Raw genomic sequence first — 20,904 nt, forward strand, 5'->3', positions numbered from 1 at the left:
CATCAATTTCATAATTACTAAGCCGTAAGCTTCCACCGCCCAAGCATCACGGCGGAATTACGTATTTTTGTATTAATCATGAAAGAAATGCAGGCCAAGATATGTACAGAAAACAGCTGTTAGCGTTGGATAATACAATCATTAATAGACGCAGGCGTATCAAGTCTGCTTCAGGATTGTAAAGTAGAATGCAGATCGCTAATCAGTAGAACTCGTTGCACAAGGGAAATATTCATAAAATCAAACGAGAATAAAGAACAAATCCCTCTTGCTGAGGATGGTAAAGTGTGTTGTGCCTGCATCAGGGTGAAATTGTTGTTTAGATATTAAACGCAATACTTGAACTTCTTGCCTAATTTTCATTTTTTAATCCAAGTCTACTCCGAAGTCTCCTATAAAGCGTAAGGCGCGTCTCCAAAGTGGTATTTTTCAAGAGCAATTTAGTTTATAATCAGCTTCGATATCTGTAAGAGCAATGCAAAAAGTGGCAAGTCGAAAACAAACTGCGAAAGCCAGTCTATAATTTCTTGTGTCCCTCGGTTTTGATTGTGGTATTCATCATTATTGAAAAGAAATATGCGTGCACACAGAATCGATACATTTCTCATAAGAGAAAACATCAAACTGGAGATCATACATGAATCGAATTCATATTTTGGCGGAGAACATATATCAATCGCTTTCCGATTCAAGCACTTAGGCTCACAGAGTGAATTGTTCAACTATAAAGAAAAGCTTCTCACTATTGATAAAGCGGTTGAAGAGAAGTTAGAACAACAGGCGAAAATTCAGGATGATGCTGAAGGCACGATGGAAAATCAAGCCTGGTCACTGAAATCATTACTAGGTGCCTTCAAGAAAACAGGTGGTCCTGGAGAAAGCGTGGATTCACATAACATGGAAATGCTACATGAGAATAAGGTTTTAAGAGGAAGAATACTGAAGCAAATGTATTTTCATCAACCTGTTACTCTAATATCTGGTTATGTTCAAATATCGGGCATCTTTCAGTACGATTCAGAAGTAATTGCGCAGTCAAAATTTGAACAAAATGAAGTAAGAATGGTAGGGCTGGATATTTTATCTGGACATGCAACAAATTCTGTCTTTGCATCTGAGGATGGGGATCATGTTAAAGGTAGGAGAAATTTAATCAAGTATTTCAATTCAGATTATACAAATGTGAGCAATGGTCTTCTTTTCTCAGAAACCAGTTCTAGGGGAGGAACAAGTAATTATAATGAACGGACCTTAGCGAACTCAAACGATACCAGCATAAGAACATTGCCTCTCCTTCTGATACCACAGACACTTATATTTTCTGAAATTTCTTTGGAGCCTGGTGAAGTAAGGACGTTCTATTTTAAATCTACAAAATTGCCAAAAGATATATGCCCAAGTTATTCATCATCAAAAATTGCATCAATAAATTACACCCTTGAGGTTGGTGCGGATGTACTTTCTGATGATAACATCGAGGCATTTTCGAATAGAGTCCCAATAACAATAGCACCATATATTAGTTCGAATGCTGAACAGTATACATCACATCTCGATAAGCCTCCTATCGTATTAAAGGCAGGTAACATAAAAGAATTGAAGCCGCGTTCATTCACTCGAAAAGTTTCTACAGCTTCTGCTGTATCGTTTGGTAGGAGGAAATCATCTATAATTGGCATTGATTCTCCATTAGAAGATAGTGAATTTGTCAAGCGCGTCAAAAAAAACTTTATTGAATTAGTAGAATCCAACCAGAATGTGCCAAGAGATATAGATGAACTCACTGACTTACAAATGGAAGTACAGTTTGGAAAGGATGAAGATTCTTCGGATCCTGAACCCAACGACTCCCACTTTTCGAATGAAATGGTGACATCTGCAGAGTCTAGCACGACAGGCAATGCTGTTACTAAGAGGAGGAAAAGTGACTCTGTACGCGATAACATCTCTAATCTCGACCAAAAGGTGTGGAAGGATTGTTCTCTGGCTAAGTCAGATGAGAACTCTAATCTTCTACCCCAGTTAGTTAATTTACAACGCGCATACCAAATTAACAGAAACAATGAGACTATGGCAACATTATCTTTGTCAGCACCTTTTTATAAGACAACCGATGACATAAATTTGGTCATTGAATTAGATTCGATAACGACACCTTTACTAAAAGTAACTTCGTTGACTGTGTCCTTAGAATCGTTTGAAATTATAAATCCAAAATACAAGACTGAAGGGAAACGAATGGGGAGCAAGCCAAAAGGGAACTCGGTGTATGAGAAGCATTTCATTTGTTTTGATGAGTGTAAGTCTGTGTCGGTAAAATTACTTCCTCCAAGATCGCCCACGAACCAAATTACTGGGCAATTCAAGACAGATGTCTTCCAACACAAGTGGATGATAGGACTAAAATTCGTAATAGTCGCAAAGACAGAAAGTATTACGTTGGATCAGTTTTACGAGGATAAAAAGGGCGTTCTGTTTCATTCAAAAGAGAATCTAGAAGGTGAAGAGTTTACATGTTACATTCCCATTCCAATATTAGGCACATCTGAAGATTTCATGGGATGGTAAGCTATAAATACACGCAGCGTACCCTTAAAGTCTGTTTTGTATTTCAACCCCATCCAGAAAAGAGAACTACTATAATCTCTTTTATAAGTAGTAAATGTCTAGAGAGATATATATATATATAAGTTAATCAACCCGTTTCACTAACATACTCTTGCTTTGATATCATTGATTCTTAGTTACGCGATTTTAAGATTGCTCATTTCACACGATCCACATTTCTTCCAAATGTCATTTTTCGCCATGATCATCAGGTTTAATTGCAATAACCGGACCAGTAAAATAATATATGATTTTAGCCACTCAAGAGGCACTGACATTAGGACAAAAGAATAGTAATGACCGATACTGAGGAACTGATTCAAAATTCGGTAGGTTTTCTCCGCAAAATCTTCAAAGCACTCCCAATTTCCCTTTACTCTATTGAAAATGAACCACTTCCGTCTTCAATGTTCCATGAAAGTATCCTCAATTTTGAATGGGAACCGCTCAAGAGCAATTGTTCAGTAATTCACGATAGGGATTCTTTGATTGACATAGTACTTAAAAGGTTTATTATAGATTCCATGACTAGTGCTATTGAAGACGAAGAAGGAAATAATCTTGAAAAAGGGTTGCTAAAATCGTGTATATGTCTCGATTTTGTGTATAACTCAAGATCCAATAGAAGTAATCCAGCTAGCTGGGGAAACACCTTTTTTGAGTTGTTTTCCACGACCATTGATCTGCTGAACTCACCATCTACGTTTTTGAAATTTTGGCCCTATGCTGAATCGCGTATCGAATGGTTCAAAATGAATACATCTATTGAACCAGTATCATTAGGAGAGAGCAACTTAATTAGTTACAAACAGCCTCTATACGAAAAGTTGCGCCATTGGAACGATATTTTGACCAAATTAGAAAATAATGATGTCCTTAATACAGTCAAACATTATGGCATGAAATATAAACTAGAGAACTTTTTATCTGAGCTACTGCCTATAAATGAAGAATCAAACTTCAATAGATCCGCTTCTATTTCAGCTTTACAGGAATCTGATAGCAAATGGGAAGGGTCACCATCTGAACGAGAAAGCGGCCGTAATTCCGATGTTATTTTTTCTGCGGATTATAATTTCGTATTTTATCATCTAATCATTCGTCCAATCGAATTTGCTTTCAGTGATTTAGAATACAAAAATGATGTTGATAGATCATTAAGTCCACTTCTCGATGCAATTCTGGAAATCGAAGAGAACTTTTATAGCAAAATCAAGATGAACAATAGGACTAGATATGCCTTAGAGGAAGCCCTGAATAGAGAGTATTATACTAACTACGATGTTATGTCCCCTAAGTTACCTGTATATATGAAGCATTCAAATGCAATGAAGATGGACAGAAATGAATTTTGGAAAGACCTACAGAATATTAAAGAATCAGAAGACTTTATTCTTCGGCCTACCATTATGGACATCTCTTTGGGCAATAAAACTAGTCTTTATAGACAATTCACTCAGGAGGATGATGATTACTACCGCAAACAGTTTATTTTACAGCTATGTTTCACAACAAATCTTATACGCAATTTAATTTCTTCTGATGAAACGAGAAATTTTTACAAAAGCTGCTATTTGAGGGAAAACCCTTTGAGCGATATTAATTTTGAAAATCTTGATGAAGTTAATAAAAAGCGTGGTCTCAATATATGTTCATATATCTGCGACAATCGTGTTTTGAAATTTTATAAGATCAAAGATCCTGATTTTTGTAACGTTATCCGCAAGCTAATGTCTTCTGACAAGAGGTTCGCAGCCGCCAAGATTGATGGTTTTAAAGAATTCCAAAACTCCAGGATATCTAAGGAGAAGTTATCGTCACCTACTTTTGACAAAACGTTTAAAAAGTTTACTTTTATTAAGATGGGAAATAAGTTGATCAATAACGTCTGGAAAATTCCTACTGGTCTAGACAAGATTGAACGAGAAGTAAAGAAACCTGAAGGTGTTTATGAAGCGGCCCAAGCGAAGTGGGAATCAAAAGTTTCTTCCGAACCTTCTGGAGAAGAAGCCAAAGATGAAATAATCAGGCAATGGCAAACATTAAGGTTCCTGAGATCGCGATACTTGTTTGATTTCGATAAAGTTAATGAAAATACCGGTGTTGATGGTTTGTTTGAAAAATTCAAAAAAACGGGAGCATTGGATGATAGTTTTAAAGAGAAGCTTTTGCATAAAATTAATCAGGAGCACAGGAAGAAACTTCAAGATGCTAGGGAGTATAGGATTGGGAGGGAACGAAAAAAGAGAGCACTAGAAGAAGAGACGCCATCTGAGAGAGAGCAAAAAATGAAGTCGCAGCGTTTAGATAATGGTTTCCAAAAGGAAGGAGATGAGATGAAAAGCAGAGAGACACTGCCAGGGCAAGAAATGTCAAAAGATAATACTAAAATAACAGGCACAGGAGTTTCTTCGCAAGATCCTGATGATGTAGTTGATGGCGGGAAGTCTGCTTTACAGAGCACAACAGCTCAACTAGAAAATCCAAAAGCAGAAGATAGCAATACAGCCTCTTTGGGCAATCCTAACAGTTTTTCTGCTCAAAGCATGAAATAAATATACCCTTAACAGACTATTAGTCAAAATTTTAAACTAATAAGAAACTCGTACACTGCGTCCCATCACGAAATAGTTCAGATATGTTTTGCGTGCTATAAAAATCATTTATCAGAGAGCAATGGTTACTATGATACTAAAAGCAAATCCGTTTTAGATTTGAACAATAATCCCATATTTTATGGAATTAGTGAAGTGTCATCAATAACGTTCTTAGGACGTTCTTTGATGAGACTGAGGCCGTTGGCAAAAAGTATACTCTTGGTTTCGTATGTCCAGTTGATAAAGTTGTAGACCAAAGAGTGCTTTTCTTACTAATGAATTTGAGATACTGCAAGAGGGCATCAAAACGTTTTTTTAGAATTGCATTTGAAGACATGTGAGAAAAAATGACGAAGATGCATCTTCTAGTTGGATAATTTGTAACCGCATGTTCCTGTGGAAGTTCGACCATTTAATGGTGTTTGAAATCGCTGTTGTCCTACCCTACTGTATTACTACGAATAACTTGTAAGATACTGAACAATTTTAATACACGTTTCTAGTTTAAAAACAAATAATTAGTTATAGTAGACACTATAGAGTAATTGTACGTATTTGTTGATGAGTTAGGGGGCGCTAGTCTTCCAAAAATCCAAATAGGAGTATGTTCATTTTGTATTTTTTCGTGGTCAGCAGCCTTGATAAAACTACATAAATGACTGAAAAAAGGCTCTAGATACCTCCTCTTAGCGTTAATACTAAGTGGAGTTGCATTCCTTCTACTAGATGTGCATCTGTTACTGTTAATTTATCATCACTTTCTTAGTTGTTAGTAAGATCTGAAAACCGTAAATAAACTTAAAAGACAATTAACGATCGAATTTACATACATCTGTTTTCCCTGGAATATAAGTCTTTGTTGAGAAGGTGGAATCCCTTCTTTTTCCTCTAAAAGTTCCTTGATGTGATATACTAGATCAGATTCCTTCAATTCGACGGAAATCTCCTTACCAGTCAACGTCTTTACTTTAACAATCATTGGTTGTGGCTGTAAGGAAATTAGTACCTTTTTTTATTTACCCCTCTGCCGAAATATTGTATCTGAATAACAAAATTTTAGTTTCTCAGTTAAAAGTTGTTCGTTTACTTTCCCGAAGACGCCATCGGAATTTGATTTTATAAACATCAATATTTATATTCTGAAAATAGTATCGATAAATTTAAAGATAGGCTGAGAAAGGTGAAGTATGTTACCGACCCCTTATGTTAAATGTGATTACCATAAAGTATATGAGCCTGCTGAAGATAGCTTCCTTATACTGGATTGTTTAGAAAAAGAACATGAATTTCTGAAACAAAGATTCAGTAATAGTTTGGCCATTGTTTGTGAAATTGGTTCCGGTTCAGGTATCGTTACAACATTTTTAATGCAAAATAAAATAATACCGCAAGAAAACTCCATCCACTTAGCTGTAGATATCAACCCATGGGCGCTCGAAGCAACTTTGGATACGGCGAAGTTAAATTCATGTAAGAATAATTTTTTAGAGGTGATCCAAACTGATTTGAATTCTAGCATTCGAAATAATCAAGTTGATGTCCTAATATTTAATCCGCCATATGTGCCAGCAGAATCTGTGCCCGATGTCCCAGAATCAAGAGAGGAGGCGGACCAATGGCTAGATTTAGCATTATTAGGCGGAAAAGATGGTATGGCGATTACTGATAAACTGTTACAACAACTAGAACAAATTCTTTCCCCAGATGGTGTTGCTTATATATTATTTTGTGCGAGAAATAAGCCTAAAGAAGTCATTCAAACGTTTCTCAATTCTTACAGGTGGAATGTTAAACTTGTTGAAACGAGAAAGGCGGGCTGGGAAGTCCTCAGTGTCTACAGCTTCACAAGGCGATAGTCGCAAAGGCTTTTAAGTAAAAATTAATATCCCATTTTTCTACTCAAAACATATAACTATCTTTCTATTTATTATTTATAGAGAAAAAATCTATAGCAATGCTTAAGACAGAATATCTTTTTTGAGATCTTCACTACAACCATGTAAATCAACTGACCCTAATCCATAAACTTTCTCATAATGCAGATAACTCAAATTCTGGAAGAAACTTCTTAGCTGGGTGTGCCTCTCGATTCTGTGAATGCCTCGTAATAATGGAAGACCATCTTTCAAAGTTGTCGGTAATTCGAGATCATCAGCTTTGGTTATTTCATAATCCTTGAACTCTGCAATTTCGTCTGCCAGTGCCACGAACGAATTTGTTTTATATACACAATTTATCGTATCAATAACAAAAATCCATTCATTCGTAGAGGTGAAACCTTCCATGTTGAGTAAGAGTAGCAGATCTAAAGTCTTACACACCTGCAATATTGTTTGTGAATCAACGTCTGACTGTATTTGTAATGATTCATAAAATTCCTGCAAATTAGTTTGTAAACAGTAGCTGATCATAGACCAGTAGTCGTTGAAATGAGATTCTGAAAATCTCAAAAGCAAAACTCTCAATAAGATCCAGCAGCTTCCCTTAAGCTTGATATCTTTGGATACTAGATACTGGAAAATGCAACTTATCAAAGAGGAAAACTGTAACAAATACGCGTCATTTGGCGATATCATCAGCAAATACGATATTTTCAAAAGGTTTTGGCACTTGTACTCGACTTCTGAATCGCTTCCCAAGTTAAATGTGATCAAAGTTGGCGTCACGCTTGAACGCTTGGAGCCAATCTCCAATAGTAAATCGTTCAAAATTTTCGATTTATTCTCTGGATAAATGGACCATTCGTAAATAATTCTTTCCCAAGTTTGATCACTGCCAATCACCAAAAGTTTTTTGTCATTTTGAAACAATTCCCCAATTAAAAGCCTCCAACTTTTAACTTTTGAACCTAGGTGGGATATAACCGCAGCGAGTTCTAAGACATAACCTGGGATATTTTTCTCGCTTTTGGGTTTGATGTAAGGGGTTAAACACTGATTTACAATTGTCGATAACGTCGTATTAAACTTGTCTCCTCCAATTTGATCGTTGACGATATATTGAACACGGCGTACCACAAACTCTAAATCTTTAAATGAATCAGGATGGCCACGATACAAGTTTGTAAAGTTTATGAATGCATTGGGTAAATATTTGAAAAACACATCCGATATCTCCCTTCTAACCCGTTTTTGTTCTCCAAACTGCGTTTTACTTACTTTTTCAGAAATAAGGGCGACAAGTTTCAGAATAGACAATGAAACATCAGAATACAGGTTATAATTGGTTGCTACTTCTCTGAAGAATAGCAGGAAATCTCCATAAAACTCTTCTATTGCGGAGTTTTCTACAGAATCCACGTAGTTAAACAAAAATGTAATAATTGATTCCCCACCTAGCCTTTTTAACATGGAAGGCTCCCCTTTAGTTAATTTAGTTGTGCTTGCCCTGCTTCCATCACGATTAGAAAATTTCACAGATGCCGTTCTATTGTATCTGATAATTACACCATACAATAAATGTGGTATTGTCATAGCGGGTTTATTGCCGTCGAGCACATGTACTAGAGTAACTGTAACGTTCTCTGGCTTAGCACTGATTAAATTTTCCAGCAGTTCCAAAGGTTCTAGTAGGAATAAAGTTTCTAATAATTTCTTCGACCTGAATTTGAACTTGTACGAGTTATGATTAGTGACGTCCAGGCTGGAATCATCATTAGATTTACACGAAATATTATGAGCCCAATACCAAATATCTAAACAGCACGAAATCACCTGTCTGAAAGATTGCAGTATTACGTCTCTTTCTCCTTGAATCTTACTTTCTTCATTGGAGGAATCGGATGAAAAAACGTTTGAAACCACGGATTGAATGAAATCACCCTTTAAATTAGACCCTGAAAAGTATCCTTCCCTTTCGTCAGTAACAAGATAACCGTGTGAAATTTCTAATAACTCTTCGAGACCACCCAGCAGCAAAGCAACTGGTTGGTAATAACCACCTTCTTTCTTTTCCAGCAAAAACAATCTTTGGACGCACTGCACAAGAGATGCAGACAATGGTAAAATCATTCGAAATATAGAATTCTCAAAATAAACAATGCTTTCGGAAAGAAGCTTCACATAAGCCGTTACAATGAGAGGACTCTTCATATTTGAAACGCTGGTAACAAGAAAATCGATATATTTCAAATGGGCAGCATTGTCATCAAAAATGTCTAGTTTAATACCATTATCGTGTGATAGTCTGAGAACCTTTGACACAATATCCAACAGAGAAACCGCTATTAACTCTGGTTCGATTCCTTCATCTGCAATATATTTAGATGACATTTGCAGTAAAAATATAACTATATCCTTGAAGTTTTCCTCAGTCCCATCCAGCAAGATATCCAAAAGAATTAACGCGCTCCTGATACTTTTGGCGTGTGTATTGTTCTTTATGTTCAGAAACCTTGTCAACGTGACCAACAGCAGACATTTATATGTGGAAACGTCCTCATTCTTCCATATGGTTAAAGATTTTATTGAGGTAAGTTCAGTGGAAAAAACTTTCCTCGTTCGGCCGCTGTTTGTTTTCAACACATAAGCAAGCATCTGGAACTCATATGTGAGCATATCAAGATCGTCCCTCTCGTCTAAGGCTTCTTTTTCGAGATGAGTAACCATTAGAATGTTATCAGTCAAAATGTAAAATAGTCTTGCAGCAGATCCTGAATTTATTATTGATAAAATCCACTTTGAAACAGTTAAATAAAAGGGATTCTGATCATCAAAAAGTTCACCCAGAATTAATTCAAGAGGGCGCCTGATCAAATTTGTATTTGAGTCTAGCTGTGTCCATAACAGATCTAAAACGCCCAGCCTCTCGGATATATCTTCTTCTTCCACAAAAGTATATACCAACGCACTTTCAATGAATTTGGATGGAATAAACCTGTTTAGAGTCTTTAAGTTTTTGACCCCTAATATTTGGTGGCGTGGATCTTTTAAAGATTTCCACACAGCCATCATGATCATTTTCAACAATTTCATCGACTCAATGAATTCCATGCGCGAATATAAGTAGTTACTAAAAATTTCTACTATTCCAACTATTTCTTCTGATTTTGCATCATTATGAGATTCACAAAGCCTGAGAATAGCCCCAAATATGCTCTGAGTTATTTTCTTATCCGACCAGCTTGTGTGAGATCCTCCATTAGGTCCTTCAGATTCAGGAATCTTTTCGAAAATAGCTATAAATAATCTAGAGCTTTCGTTGATAAATTCTAACTCTCGTAAACTTGAAAGAAGCTTTTTCTGAATAAGATTTGCTATTAAAAAAGTTAGATCCTCCGTTGTAAAGGGTGGCAAACGCTCAGCCGTATTATCCTTCTCTGAAATGCTAGATGGATTAGAAACATTGGTATAGAACTCACGTATTTTGCTCAAAAGTTCTTCGCAGCTTATATCATCATCGTGCTTTAATTTTGAGTGACTGAGAGGAAGAAGAGCCCTCTCAGGGATATAGCTTAGCAATTTGTTATACAAAGAAAACTTTTGGAGCTTATGAATATTTTTGATATCTTTATCATTAGGTGGAAGAGCAAGTAAAGCTAATAAAATCAAAGGAAGATGGCGTACAATAATTTCTTCGTCGCTTCCAATATTAAAATTTGTTAATACGAAATCTAAAACTCTTAGGTTTTTGATATCTTCAAGTTCCTGAAAAAGCTTTCCCCATATAATATTGGTTTCAACATTGTCAAAAAAGGTGCGTGCGGTTTTCAGGATTTGTTCGTTGTGTTTGAAATTTTCCGAGGAATAGAGAAGTGGAACGAATAGTTCAGGGATTACAAGTGAGCCAATCTCCCACCTATCCATGACTGCCATGCTTATCTTGAATGCGGTTAGAACGGATTCTTCTTCTGAGAGAAGGTCGTTTAAACCTTCCAAAAGGGCACCTAACCCATATTTTGTAAAATACACATTACTTTCTTCGTTTCCTGACTTGACCGAAGTAGTGTCTTCCATCGAGTTTCCGCTGTTATTGTTTAGCATCCCCCCAGCAGTAGGACCGAGAAGCCAGTTCCATATTCTTCTGTTCAAAGACATATCCTTGCTCAAAGTAGTTTTACAACAGCTCATGATCAGTAATTTTTTATCCTCAGAAGTAATAAGAACATTTAAAACAGGAGAATCTAGCCTTAACCGCTGTAGCAAAAGATCCAAAACGCTTCTTTTAATAAGAATATCATTTTCATCTTCTAAACAACCGACAAGGCATCGGATAAGCAGACCTGGTTCAGGGGTCACTAAATCTTTAGCTGCAGGCAATAAAACCTTGAAAGCTTCTTCTTTTCTTCTTTTCCTGTCTAGGTGAGAATCGTTAGTTTCGGTTTCGCTTGTGTTCTCTTCTGCTTCCATTTTTATTTTGTTTACCAGATGAGGTACAGCATTCAACGATGGGAATTTTCTAGTCAGCCAGGTGAGACCGCCCAGTCTTCTGCCTTTATTTGCAGTCATAACTAAAAATAACGTTTGCCAAAATAAGGAATTGTCATCCAAATTCTCCTGCAAGGTCTCAACGAGTTTTAAAGTTAAAGGTAAAAAATCACTGCTTTCATCATCAATCCCTGGCAACAAACTAGAAATCAAAGGTCTGATTAGTAGCCTTAAAGTTGTTTGAGGTAACTGAAGGATATAATTATCGTAAAGCTCTATTAAATGTGACCTAACAGACATAGAGGCATATGTCATCAGAGGTAAGATACCCGGGATCCAAATGTTACACTCTGTAGCTAGAGTTTCAAGGCTAATGTGTTCAAATATGTATGTATAAACCTCTAAGGTTTTCTGGTGAACACCTGCAGGTAACGCCGGTGATAATGAGGATGTCAATCTTCGACTCACCTGATACGGAGAAGGAACGTAGTATCTTACATTCTGGAATTTGGGTGACCAGCTTTGCAATGCCTTCAATAGTGTTCCCAAACTAGCAATATAGTCCGCCCATTCTGTTACCGAGTCAAATCTCTCTAATGCACGCTCGACATTAGCATGAAACTTCTTCTGTTTAGAGTCTAGTTGCTTATTATTTGAGTCAATTGTAAGAGGCTTTAGTGGTAAGGACATCTTCTTTCAATCCTCTCACTAAAAGCTGCTTTGTCAACGTTTCAGTATATCCTTACAAGTTTAATTGGGAGAGAAAGGTTATATATTACGTAGTGCTATTGTTTCTTTTCCAGTGAGATCCAGCTCAGCCTTTGAAAAAACTAAATACATTTTGATCACGTGACCTGAAGTGCAATGCCCACCAAATGAATAAGCTCGTCATTTATAGATAAACAGTTACTGGATCCAAAAATCCTTTCTTTGAGCACATACATACTTTATATGTAGACAATTGATTGATCGTATCAATAAATATTAAATAAAAAGATTATTTTATATTATTATTGTAAAATATTATAAGTAGTAGCAATTTTGCATGTAGATATATTTCTGAAAGATTAATTTGCAGAACTAGAGGTATAGTTACCCATCATTTTGCGCTAGGGATATAAAAAAATTACGTAAATCATCTGCCAAATGCTAACAATGACTGAAAGATAATTTTAAAAATCTTAAATAATGCGAAGAGTTTGTTTAGAAACCATACGAGTCAATAACCCAAGCCGTTCCATACAAATAAGTTGCCATCCCATGCAGTTGAAGCTACGTAGCCTGGCTTTCCCCAGAGGCTCCAGTCAGCTCCAAACACGAATTCTGAATGCTGAGTGAAATTAAAAATGGAGCCTTTGCTAGAATCCGTAGAGTTAGTTTTATAGGTTTCTTTTGTACCATCATTACTTAGATCTCTCCATATTCGACAGGTCATATCATATGAAGCAGACATTAAAATATTGGAATGGTGAGGGGACCAGGTAACTTTTCTAATTGCAAGCCCGTGCGCATTAGGGATCTCATTGATGCATGATGAATTGTGGGGTTGGCTGTGCGTAGTCCTGTTATTAGTAGCCGATTCGTTTTTATTTAGCATCCTAATGTCCCAGATTCTAATGGCATTGTCTACACCGCCTGTGGCGACTATATAAGGTCTGTATTTGTTGAAATCGCAAGTCAATGCTTCTAACCCTGAATGCACTAAAAAATTATTCTGGTTTTTACTGGACGGTAATCTGATGTCAAACAAGCTTGCATAAGAATTTCCTGAACAGGATATGACCAGATTTTGGTCATGGGGAGAAAATTGTGCCTGGTACACACAGTTCTTATTCTTCGAAATACCAGTAAAGTTTTTCTTTTTCAATATAATTGCATTTAATGGATCCACCATCTTGGTAATTTCTAAAGGTCGTGGAGTAAGGCTCATCAAACTTTGCTTTCTCAGAGGAGACCAAATTTTTATAGATCCGTCCCATGAACTACTCAAAAAATTTTGCCTGTTGACTAGGTTCCAATTGCAACTGAATACTTCTCGTTCATGCTCCTTATATATGGCAATAGGAAACTCTTTAAAGGTGGTATCAAACAAGCGTAATGTGCCATCACCTTGTGCCACCAACACTTGATTTTCATGACTTTCGTTCCATGCAACGTCAAATAAACAATCTTGTGTTAAAAATGAATTAACTTCCGCTATCCCACCTACACGGTCAATCTCTAGTATGTACAATTTTCCATTTCCAACCAAGCCAAAATTTGAACCGGCAGCTACTGCAAGCCTGTTATCGAAAAAGGGAGAATATTGGACACCATACCCACTAAAACCTTGCATATGATATCTGAGCATGTTGTATAAATGCAAAAGCTAGGTGATATTTCGTCAATAAAATGAGAGCTTTGCACTTTTCGAGTGTCGGATTTCCAATTGAGAAGGAAATGATTTCAAGAGAATAATGACCTTTCGTAAAAGATTTGATGATAGGAAGTCAGAGTTCGTAATTGGGCCTTGAAAGTGTTGTCGTCTTTCACAATTTTGCGAAGCGACTTCTGAGACGAAGTTATGCCGGTGACTCAATTTCTCGGCCTCCATATTTCATTGCTGGAGACATGCAAGTTTCTGGTTGATACTGATTATAAAACTTTAGGTAGAATGAAAAGGAAAATAAGTATATGATATATGTATACATATATATATAAAGATGCAGAAAAAAAATGGTAAAAGAAATAGAAAATAATGTCTAAAGACGAATTAGCGCGAATGGGACATATTTTCATATTAGCATACTTCAACAAGTTGGTATTGTCTATTGAGTTGATCGTTGCTCATTGTTATCATTAGGGACGTTGTTATGAATAGTCGTGTCCGAGCTACTTGAATCTTGGTCTTGGGAGGAATTTTCGTCTGCAGGTGGGTGGGCAGAATTGTTGCTGTTTAGTTCAACAGTAGTAACATCACCATTTTGATTTCTATAGCTGGCAACACCCGAGGAAAATAAGTTATTTCTGTTGCTGTCGGTAGTACTTCCATTTCCTTGATGATCATTGTTATAGTTATTGTCGTTATTGTTTTCCCTTGAGCCATTCCTGAAATGGCCTGTTAGTCGTGAAATATTGTCCAAAAAGGAACTTCCTTGGGTTGCATCAAATGACGATGTGTCATTATGTCCTTGGTTTTGAACAGTTTGCGCTCCAGAAGTTTCTGTTTCGGAGGTATCTGATGTTCCTCCCTGAGCAACGTTGAATATGTGATCCAAAACAGCTCTTAGTCTGTTATGGTGAGCATCTGTAGCGTCACTGCTAGTGTCATTTGAGTTTGAACCGGTCGTTGTCGATGGGCTTGCTGAAGAATTAGAAGCGTTAGAGTTCGGATTTGGACTGTGGAATTGGAATAAGGTCAAGGGGATTGGAACCCAGCGCGGACTTTGATTGTTATTCGAACCACCAGGGTTAGAAGGTAGATTTTGGTCAGTTGAGTTCAGTCCGCTGAAAACATTTCTATCGCTATCGTTAGGTGGTAAGCGGACTGGATCGTGTAGAGATTGGCCGTTTTGAGGCATTAGGAAGAAGCCTGTCCTTGATAACATCTGTTCGCCAGAATTCGCGTTTCCAATAGTAGGAACCGTTGTATTGGAAGTATTCTCGGATGCGGTAGCGTTTTCGTTAGTATTATTCGCTGCAGTTGGATCGTACAGAACTCGTCTAATACGTTCAAAGGCGGCTTCGTTAGCTGCTACTTCATCCGTATCTTGTTGAGCTGCACGTTGAACACCTGCAGATTCGCTAATCTTTTGTCTACAGAGGGGACAGGAATTTTCTAATCTTGACCATTTGTAAATACATTCTCTTCCAAAAATGTGGCCGCAAGGCAACTTGATTGGTGAGTGCTTGTAGCTTGGATTAGTTTCCTCATCATGAAGATCTGGAGGCTGCTCAACAACCGCAGCATTTGTAATCGATGGGCCACTGCCATTGCCAGCGATTATACGTGTGTTGAGCGCACCTTCGTTATCCTTCCTTTTTTTTGTCCCTTCAGATTCCCCTTCATCTTCTGAATCCCTTTTTCTTTTTGTTTTAGAAGGATCGCTTTCATCTTCATATTCGTCATAACATATACTACACAAAGGTCCTTCAGTTTTGGGTAGATCAGATACCGGCAGCACAGGCAGTTTATCAAACTCATCCTTTGTTATACCTTTTGGTCTATTTAACAATCTGTTGAATCTCTCCATTGCTAGCTGAGCGGCAACAGATATGAAGCTGTTCAAACGGTCTTGGGGAGTAGACGCAGGAACATCACGAAAAGATAGAACAAGAGCGCCGTCAGGTTGATGACCCCCATTTCCGATTCCAAAGCTGGGCCCAGTACCTGGGGCAATCGTGCTAGCGGACGTTGCACTATTATTTTCAGTATTACCATTATTAGATATATTGCTTAAATGTGCTAGCCTCTCCGGAGTGAAATACGAATACTGAATGGAAACGGTTATGTTTCTTGTTTGCTCAGTACCACTATTGAGTTGGGCGGAGGCTGAGTTTGAATTATTATTATTTTCAATGTTATTTGGTGATGTATTTGTGCCTCTGTCTTGTCCTTGATCGCTTTCACTCATAATGAACAAAAGCTGAGGTTACAAGATTATAAGAGAAAACAAAGGGAAAAAGAGTGAAACAAACAATGTTGAAACGCTAAATAACTTCTATCTATAGTAGCTTCGTTAGAGGAATATATACCATAAACTATATTTCCTTGAATTTCTGTTTTCGTTATTGTTTCAGTTGATTTGGTGGTACCAATACGATTGTATGTAAAAATTCTTTCATAATTTTTGACAAATGGCGGAATGAATGTTTTACCCGGATAATGTCATAGTGCATGGTTGCCGGTAGAGAAGCCAGAAATAATGAAAAAGAATACTATTTACTATACGTGAAAGGCGTATTTTTTTTCAACTAATGTACAACGTTATAACTCTGCACATACATTGCAACTCTCAATGTCCAGTAAATGCTTTTTGAATAGAGCAGAAACTCATCAAATGTGATAAAAAATAGCCGTAATGAACCTGGCGAAAAATGGAGGATTTAGGTTGTGTCCTCCGTTTTCTTTTCTCGTAGAGGAACTTGAAGTGGGAGATGATATTCTTGTTGAAGAAATGGTTGAACTTGATTTTGAATTGGAAAAGGTTGACGTACTTGTTTGGATTTTTTGGCCTTTGAAACTGGAAGAACTTGTTGCCGAGTGAGACATGGAAACAGAGTACGATGTACTGGAGTTAGATGCCGTCGAAAACATGTTCCCACCAGAGACGATACTTTCATATGTGGACCAAGTGCTTGAATAACCGGGTGCTTTAAGGGCACTTGGAACTGAGCCGTCTATGATGTCAACGTATTCACCGTCATCACTGGAGTTAGCATGAGCCATGGATATCTCCATATTGTCCAAATCATATACCACGTAAGTATTAGCTAAGAAGTTATCACCTAGGATAATGGTCGGATCTGACTGGGGGGCAATTCCTAGTATACAAATATTTGAACGACTGTCTGTGACTAGTTGAAAATCGCTCAACCAATTAGAAAGATAGAATCCACCAAAATCAAAGATGACGCTGCTCTCCTGTTCCATTTCTTGGATGCAATCCATTATGTAGTAACCATACACGGGAGAGTAGGTAGCTCCCACTTGGTCGGCAAGCATTTGTACCAGCTCAGCTGGCATATATGATATGGTGGTACCTGAATCTAACAGAACTGGGATCTTCGTGGTGGTGAGGGTGGTTAGATTTTCTTCTTTATCCCCTTTCGAAGTACCTACTCCCTGTAAAGTGACTTGGAATTGAATTGGATCCTTGTAGCCGCGATGCTCCAAAGTATTGATGATAGGAATTGTGTAGAGATCGCCTGCATATTTTCCATGATCTACGGCGCCAAACAAAATAGTACCATGTTTGGAATCAGAGGAATTCGCGAATAAAGAATAGGCTGTTGATTTTATGGCTCCTGAATTCTTTAGCACCATCGGAAAGTTATTGTACGTGTAGCTTTTTTGCGCAGAGCTGAGAGAAATACCAGAATAAGTTGATTCCAAGCCTGGCAAGCCAATACCTAAGACACCAACAGTTGAGTTGGTTTCGTTTGCTACAGCAAAGGATAAACCAGTAATATTCAAATCGTTCAAGCTCAACTGGTCACGACCCCATGTACCAGATGCAAAAGTTGAATCACCATAGGTGATCGAAAATTCTGTCTTATTGGACTCGAATGTAGACGACTTAGAAGTGTCAAATGTCCCGTACGCAGTACAATCAATTGTCTGTGATGTGGAAGCTGTACTATCTAGAGTAGCAGTGGCTTCACTGGTAACTATAGTAGTGTCATAACTAATTTCAGTAAACACACTCTCAACGACGCTAGCTGAATTATCCTTGTTTACTTGTTTAAACGATGAATCAATAGTATCCTTTTTCTTAGTTGAACAGTATGGATTGTTTGAACCAGTGACCCATAGATCAGAAGAACCAGTGTCTACAAGCACAGTAACTTTTTGAGGGGGGGTGCCAATATCTAGTTCCACTGAATAAAAACTATTTTGATTGGTCAGTTCTACTAGCTCGTAATCATTATCTCTTGCCACCAAACGCGTTTTATCTTTCGTATCATTAGAAGCGCTTTCAAATGAATTACCGTATTTCTTCTGAAAATTCACTTTGATATAATCTTTATTAGTTGCTGAGGATGGAGAAGCTATAGAAGCAGCATCCACCGCTAAGCTATAGAGAAGCAATGCGTCTACAACGTATGTGAAGGCAGATAATTTCATTTCGATCTATTTTTCTCGTTGATTTTTGGTGTATTTTGCTCAGGTGAATAACGAAAGCTTTGTTCCTCGTTGATATTTTTGGTCAATTACAATTTCTAAGCAAGAACGAGTGGCGCCAATCAAATTTCTCTCAAGAGGGATTTGCTGAGAATAAAATGAAAGGTGTTTGAAAATAAGGTACTGATACAAGTTTCAAAACTTTAATAAGAAAACTGCCAAATAAACTTTTTCGATGCGTAGCTGAAATTCCACTTAGAAAAAAAAAGAACGCGTGTAACGATTACGTGCGAAACGATGTGTATAAAACTGGTCTTAATGCACAAATAGGGGTCTAGTAAGGGTAGCAAGGATGCATTAGTTGCACTGATAAATATGAAAAGCACGTATGGCCTATAATTACACTAGTTTGGTTCGTGGTAGCTTTTACGAAGAAGCGCATCTTTAGCAGATCACAATTCAGGCCGCATTACCCGGGCAGTGAGAGCGGCGAATTTTGTCAAAAAATGGGTTAGATGTTAGTCGGAGCAAACGACTAATGGGCAAATATAACGGTTAGACTGCTATTGTGAGACAAGAGATTGCCCGAGTAGCACTCAATAGGTAACTGAACTTTACCAGCGTGTGTACAAATTACGATAATGTCTTCTAATCCAGAAAATACTGGTACTAATGCCAACAATAATACGAGTACTGGTAATGCCGATGTTATTACAGCAACTCAGCAAAATATGGTACTACAACCGAGACAGTTGCAAGAAATGGCTGCTAAGTTTAGAGCGTTACTGACTGAAGCAAGAAATGTCGGTGAAACTACTCCCAGGGGCAAAGAATTGATGTTTCAGGCCGCTAAGATCAAACAGGTGTATGATGCCCTTACATTAAATAGGAGAAGACAACAGGCTGCGCAAGCTTACAATAATTCCTCAAATCCAAATCCAAGCAATTCGGCTTCTGTTTCTACTGAAAATGCCCCCAACAAATCACAGCAACAGCAACAGCAGACAAGGAACAACAGTAACAAATTCAGCAATATGATAAAGCAGGTCCTCACACCGGAAGAAAACCAAGAATATGAAAAGCTATGGCAGAATTTCCAAGGTCGGCACACAAGTATAAAGGAGAGAGAGACATATTTGAAACAAAATATTGATAGGTTAGAACAAGAAATAAATAAACAGACGGATGAAGGGTCCAAGCAACAGCTGCAAGAAAAGAAAAATGAACTGCTTAACGATTGGAAGGTGCTGAAAGTAGAGTATACCAAGTTGTTTAATAATTATCAAAACAGCAAAAAAACATTTTATGTGGAGTGTGCAAGACACAATCCAGCTTTACATAAATTCTTGCAGGAAAGCACTCAGCAGCAACGAGTGCAGCAACAAAGGGTACAACAACAACAACAACAACAACAACAACAACAACAACAACAACAACAACAACAACAACAACAACAACAACAACAACAACAACAACAACAACACCAACAACAACAACAACAACAACAACAACAACAACAACAACAACAACACCAACAACAACAACAACAACAACAACAACAACAACAAGGTCAAAACCAAACAAATGCTTCTACTACAAATTCTACAGAAATGCCCTCGACAACTGCACCTGATGCAGTGAAATCACAGCAGCAGCAAAACGCACTTCCTGCCACCAATACTCCCAGAGGTAATGTAAACGCTCCGCAGACTGAACAATCGAAAGCTAAGGTGACTAATGTAAATGCGACGGCATCCATGATGAATAATGTAAGTTCGAGTAAGTCAGCAATATTCAAACAGACAGAACCTGCCATACCTATATCGGAAAATATATCTACCAAAGCACCAGCGCCTGTAGCTTATAGATCCAACAGGCCCACAATAACTGGCGGTTCTGCTATGAATGCCAGTGCCTTGAATACACCGGCAACAACTAAATTACCACCCTATGAAATGGATACTCAGAGAGTTATGTCAAAGCGGAAATTAAGGGAGTTAGTGAAGACTGTTGGGATTGATGAGGGTGATGGTGAAACTGTCATCGATGGTGACGTAGAGGAATTGCTATTGGATCTTGCCGATGATTTTGTCACTAATGTTACAGCTTTTTCTTGTAGATTGGCAAAACATAGAAAATCGGACAATTTAGAGGCAAGAGACATCCAGCTACATTTGGAAAGAAATTGGAATATTAGGATTCCTGGTTATTCCGCTGATGAAATAAGAAGTACAAGAAAATGGAACCCCTCCCAAAATTATAATCAGAAATTGCAGAGCATTACGTCTGATAAAGTGGCAGCTGCGAAAAATAATAGCAATAATGTTGCAAGCCTGAATACAAAAAAATAATTCCGTTACCCACATTCTTTACTTCTTTCGCAGAAAACTTCTAAAGCTATAATTTACACTATTACATATATCTATAAATTAAAAAAATTTCAAATTAATTAATTAATTAATATTTTGTACCTAAAATGTTCATACTGTACTACTTACCTAGATTATACATA

At 37.4% G+C, this 20,904-nt stretch overlaps 8 protein-coding genes across 8 annotated transcripts; 4 read left to right on the forward strand and 4 right to left on the reverse strand.

Annotated features, from left to right (window-relative positions):
* Positions 1 to 576: 576 nt before the first annotated feature.
* On the forward strand, positions 577 to 2,568 carry RGP1 (Rgp1p; the record flags this gene model as incomplete). Its single annotated transcript, XM_033909489.1, has 1 exon — positions 577 to 2,568. The coding sequence occupies one exon, from the start codon at positions 577 to 579 to the stop codon at positions 2,566 to 2,568; it is 1,992 nt and encodes a 663-aa protein (XP_033765380.1).
* A 335-nt stretch (positions 2,569 to 2,903) lies between these two features.
* Positions 2,904 to 5,162, forward strand: HPR1 (Hpr1p; the record flags this gene model as incomplete). The annotated part of the gene is made up of 1 exon (XM_033909490.1): positions 2,904 to 5,162. The coding sequence occupies one exon, from the start codon at positions 2,904 to 2,906 to the stop codon at positions 5,160 to 5,162; it is 2,259 nt and encodes a 752-aa protein (XP_033765381.1).
* A 1,229-nt stretch (positions 5,163 to 6,391) lies between these two features.
* On the forward strand, positions 6,392 to 7,060 carry MTQ2 (S-adenosylmethionine-dependent methyltransferase; the record flags this gene model as incomplete). The annotated part of the gene is made up of 1 exon (XM_033909491.1): positions 6,392 to 7,060. The coding sequence occupies one exon, from the start codon at positions 6,392 to 6,394 to the stop codon at positions 7,058 to 7,060; it is 669 nt and encodes a 222-aa protein (XP_033765382.1).
* A 102-nt stretch (positions 7,061 to 7,162) lies between these two features.
* On the reverse strand, positions 7,163 to 12,259 carry DOP1 (Dop1p; the record flags this gene model as incomplete). Its single annotated transcript, XM_033909492.1, has 1 exon — positions 7,163 to 12,259. The coding sequence occupies one exon, from the start codon at positions 12,257 to 12,259 to the stop codon at positions 7,163 to 7,165; it is 5,097 nt and encodes a 1,698-aa protein (XP_033765383.1).
* Positions 12,260 to 12,788: 529 nt separating this feature from the next.
* On the reverse strand, positions 12,789 to 13,919 carry PEX7 (Pex7p; the record flags this gene model as incomplete). Its single annotated transcript, XM_033909493.1, has 1 exon — positions 12,789 to 13,919. The coding sequence occupies one exon, from the start codon at positions 13,917 to 13,919 to the stop codon at positions 12,789 to 12,791; it is 1,131 nt and encodes a 376-aa protein (XP_033765384.1).
* Positions 13,920 to 14,376: 457 nt separating this feature from the next.
* SAN1 (ubiquitin-protein ligase SAN1) lies at positions 14,377 to 16,182 on the reverse strand (the record flags this gene model as incomplete). Its single annotated transcript, XM_033909494.1, has 1 exon — positions 14,377 to 16,182. One exon carries the CDS (start codon positions 16,180 to 16,182, stop codon positions 14,377 to 14,379), a length of 1,806 nt encoding a protein of 601 aa, XP_033765385.1.
* A 422-nt stretch (positions 16,183 to 16,604) lies between these two features.
* MKC7 (aspartyl protease) lies at positions 16,605 to 18,395 on the reverse strand (the record flags this gene model as incomplete). The annotated part of the gene is made up of 1 exon (XM_033909495.1): positions 16,605 to 18,395. One exon carries the CDS (start codon positions 18,393 to 18,395, stop codon positions 16,605 to 16,607), a length of 1,791 nt encoding a protein of 596 aa, XP_033765386.1.
* A 638-nt stretch (positions 18,396 to 19,033) lies between these two features.
* TAF12 (Taf12p) lies at positions 19,034 to 20,743 on the forward strand (the record flags this gene model as incomplete). Its single annotated transcript, XM_033909496.1, has 1 exon — positions 19,034 to 20,743. The coding sequence occupies one exon, from the start codon at positions 19,034 to 19,036 to the stop codon at positions 20,741 to 20,743; it is 1,710 nt and encodes a 569-aa protein (XP_033765387.1).
* Positions 20,744 to 20,904: the final 161 nt, after the last annotated feature.

Source organism: Saccharomyces paradoxus, chromosome IV (assembly GCF_002079055.1).
Source record: "Saccharomyces paradoxus chromosome IV, complete sequence".
NCBI lineage: Eukaryota > Fungi > Ascomycota > Saccharomycetes > Saccharomycetales > Saccharomycetaceae > Saccharomyces > Saccharomyces paradoxus.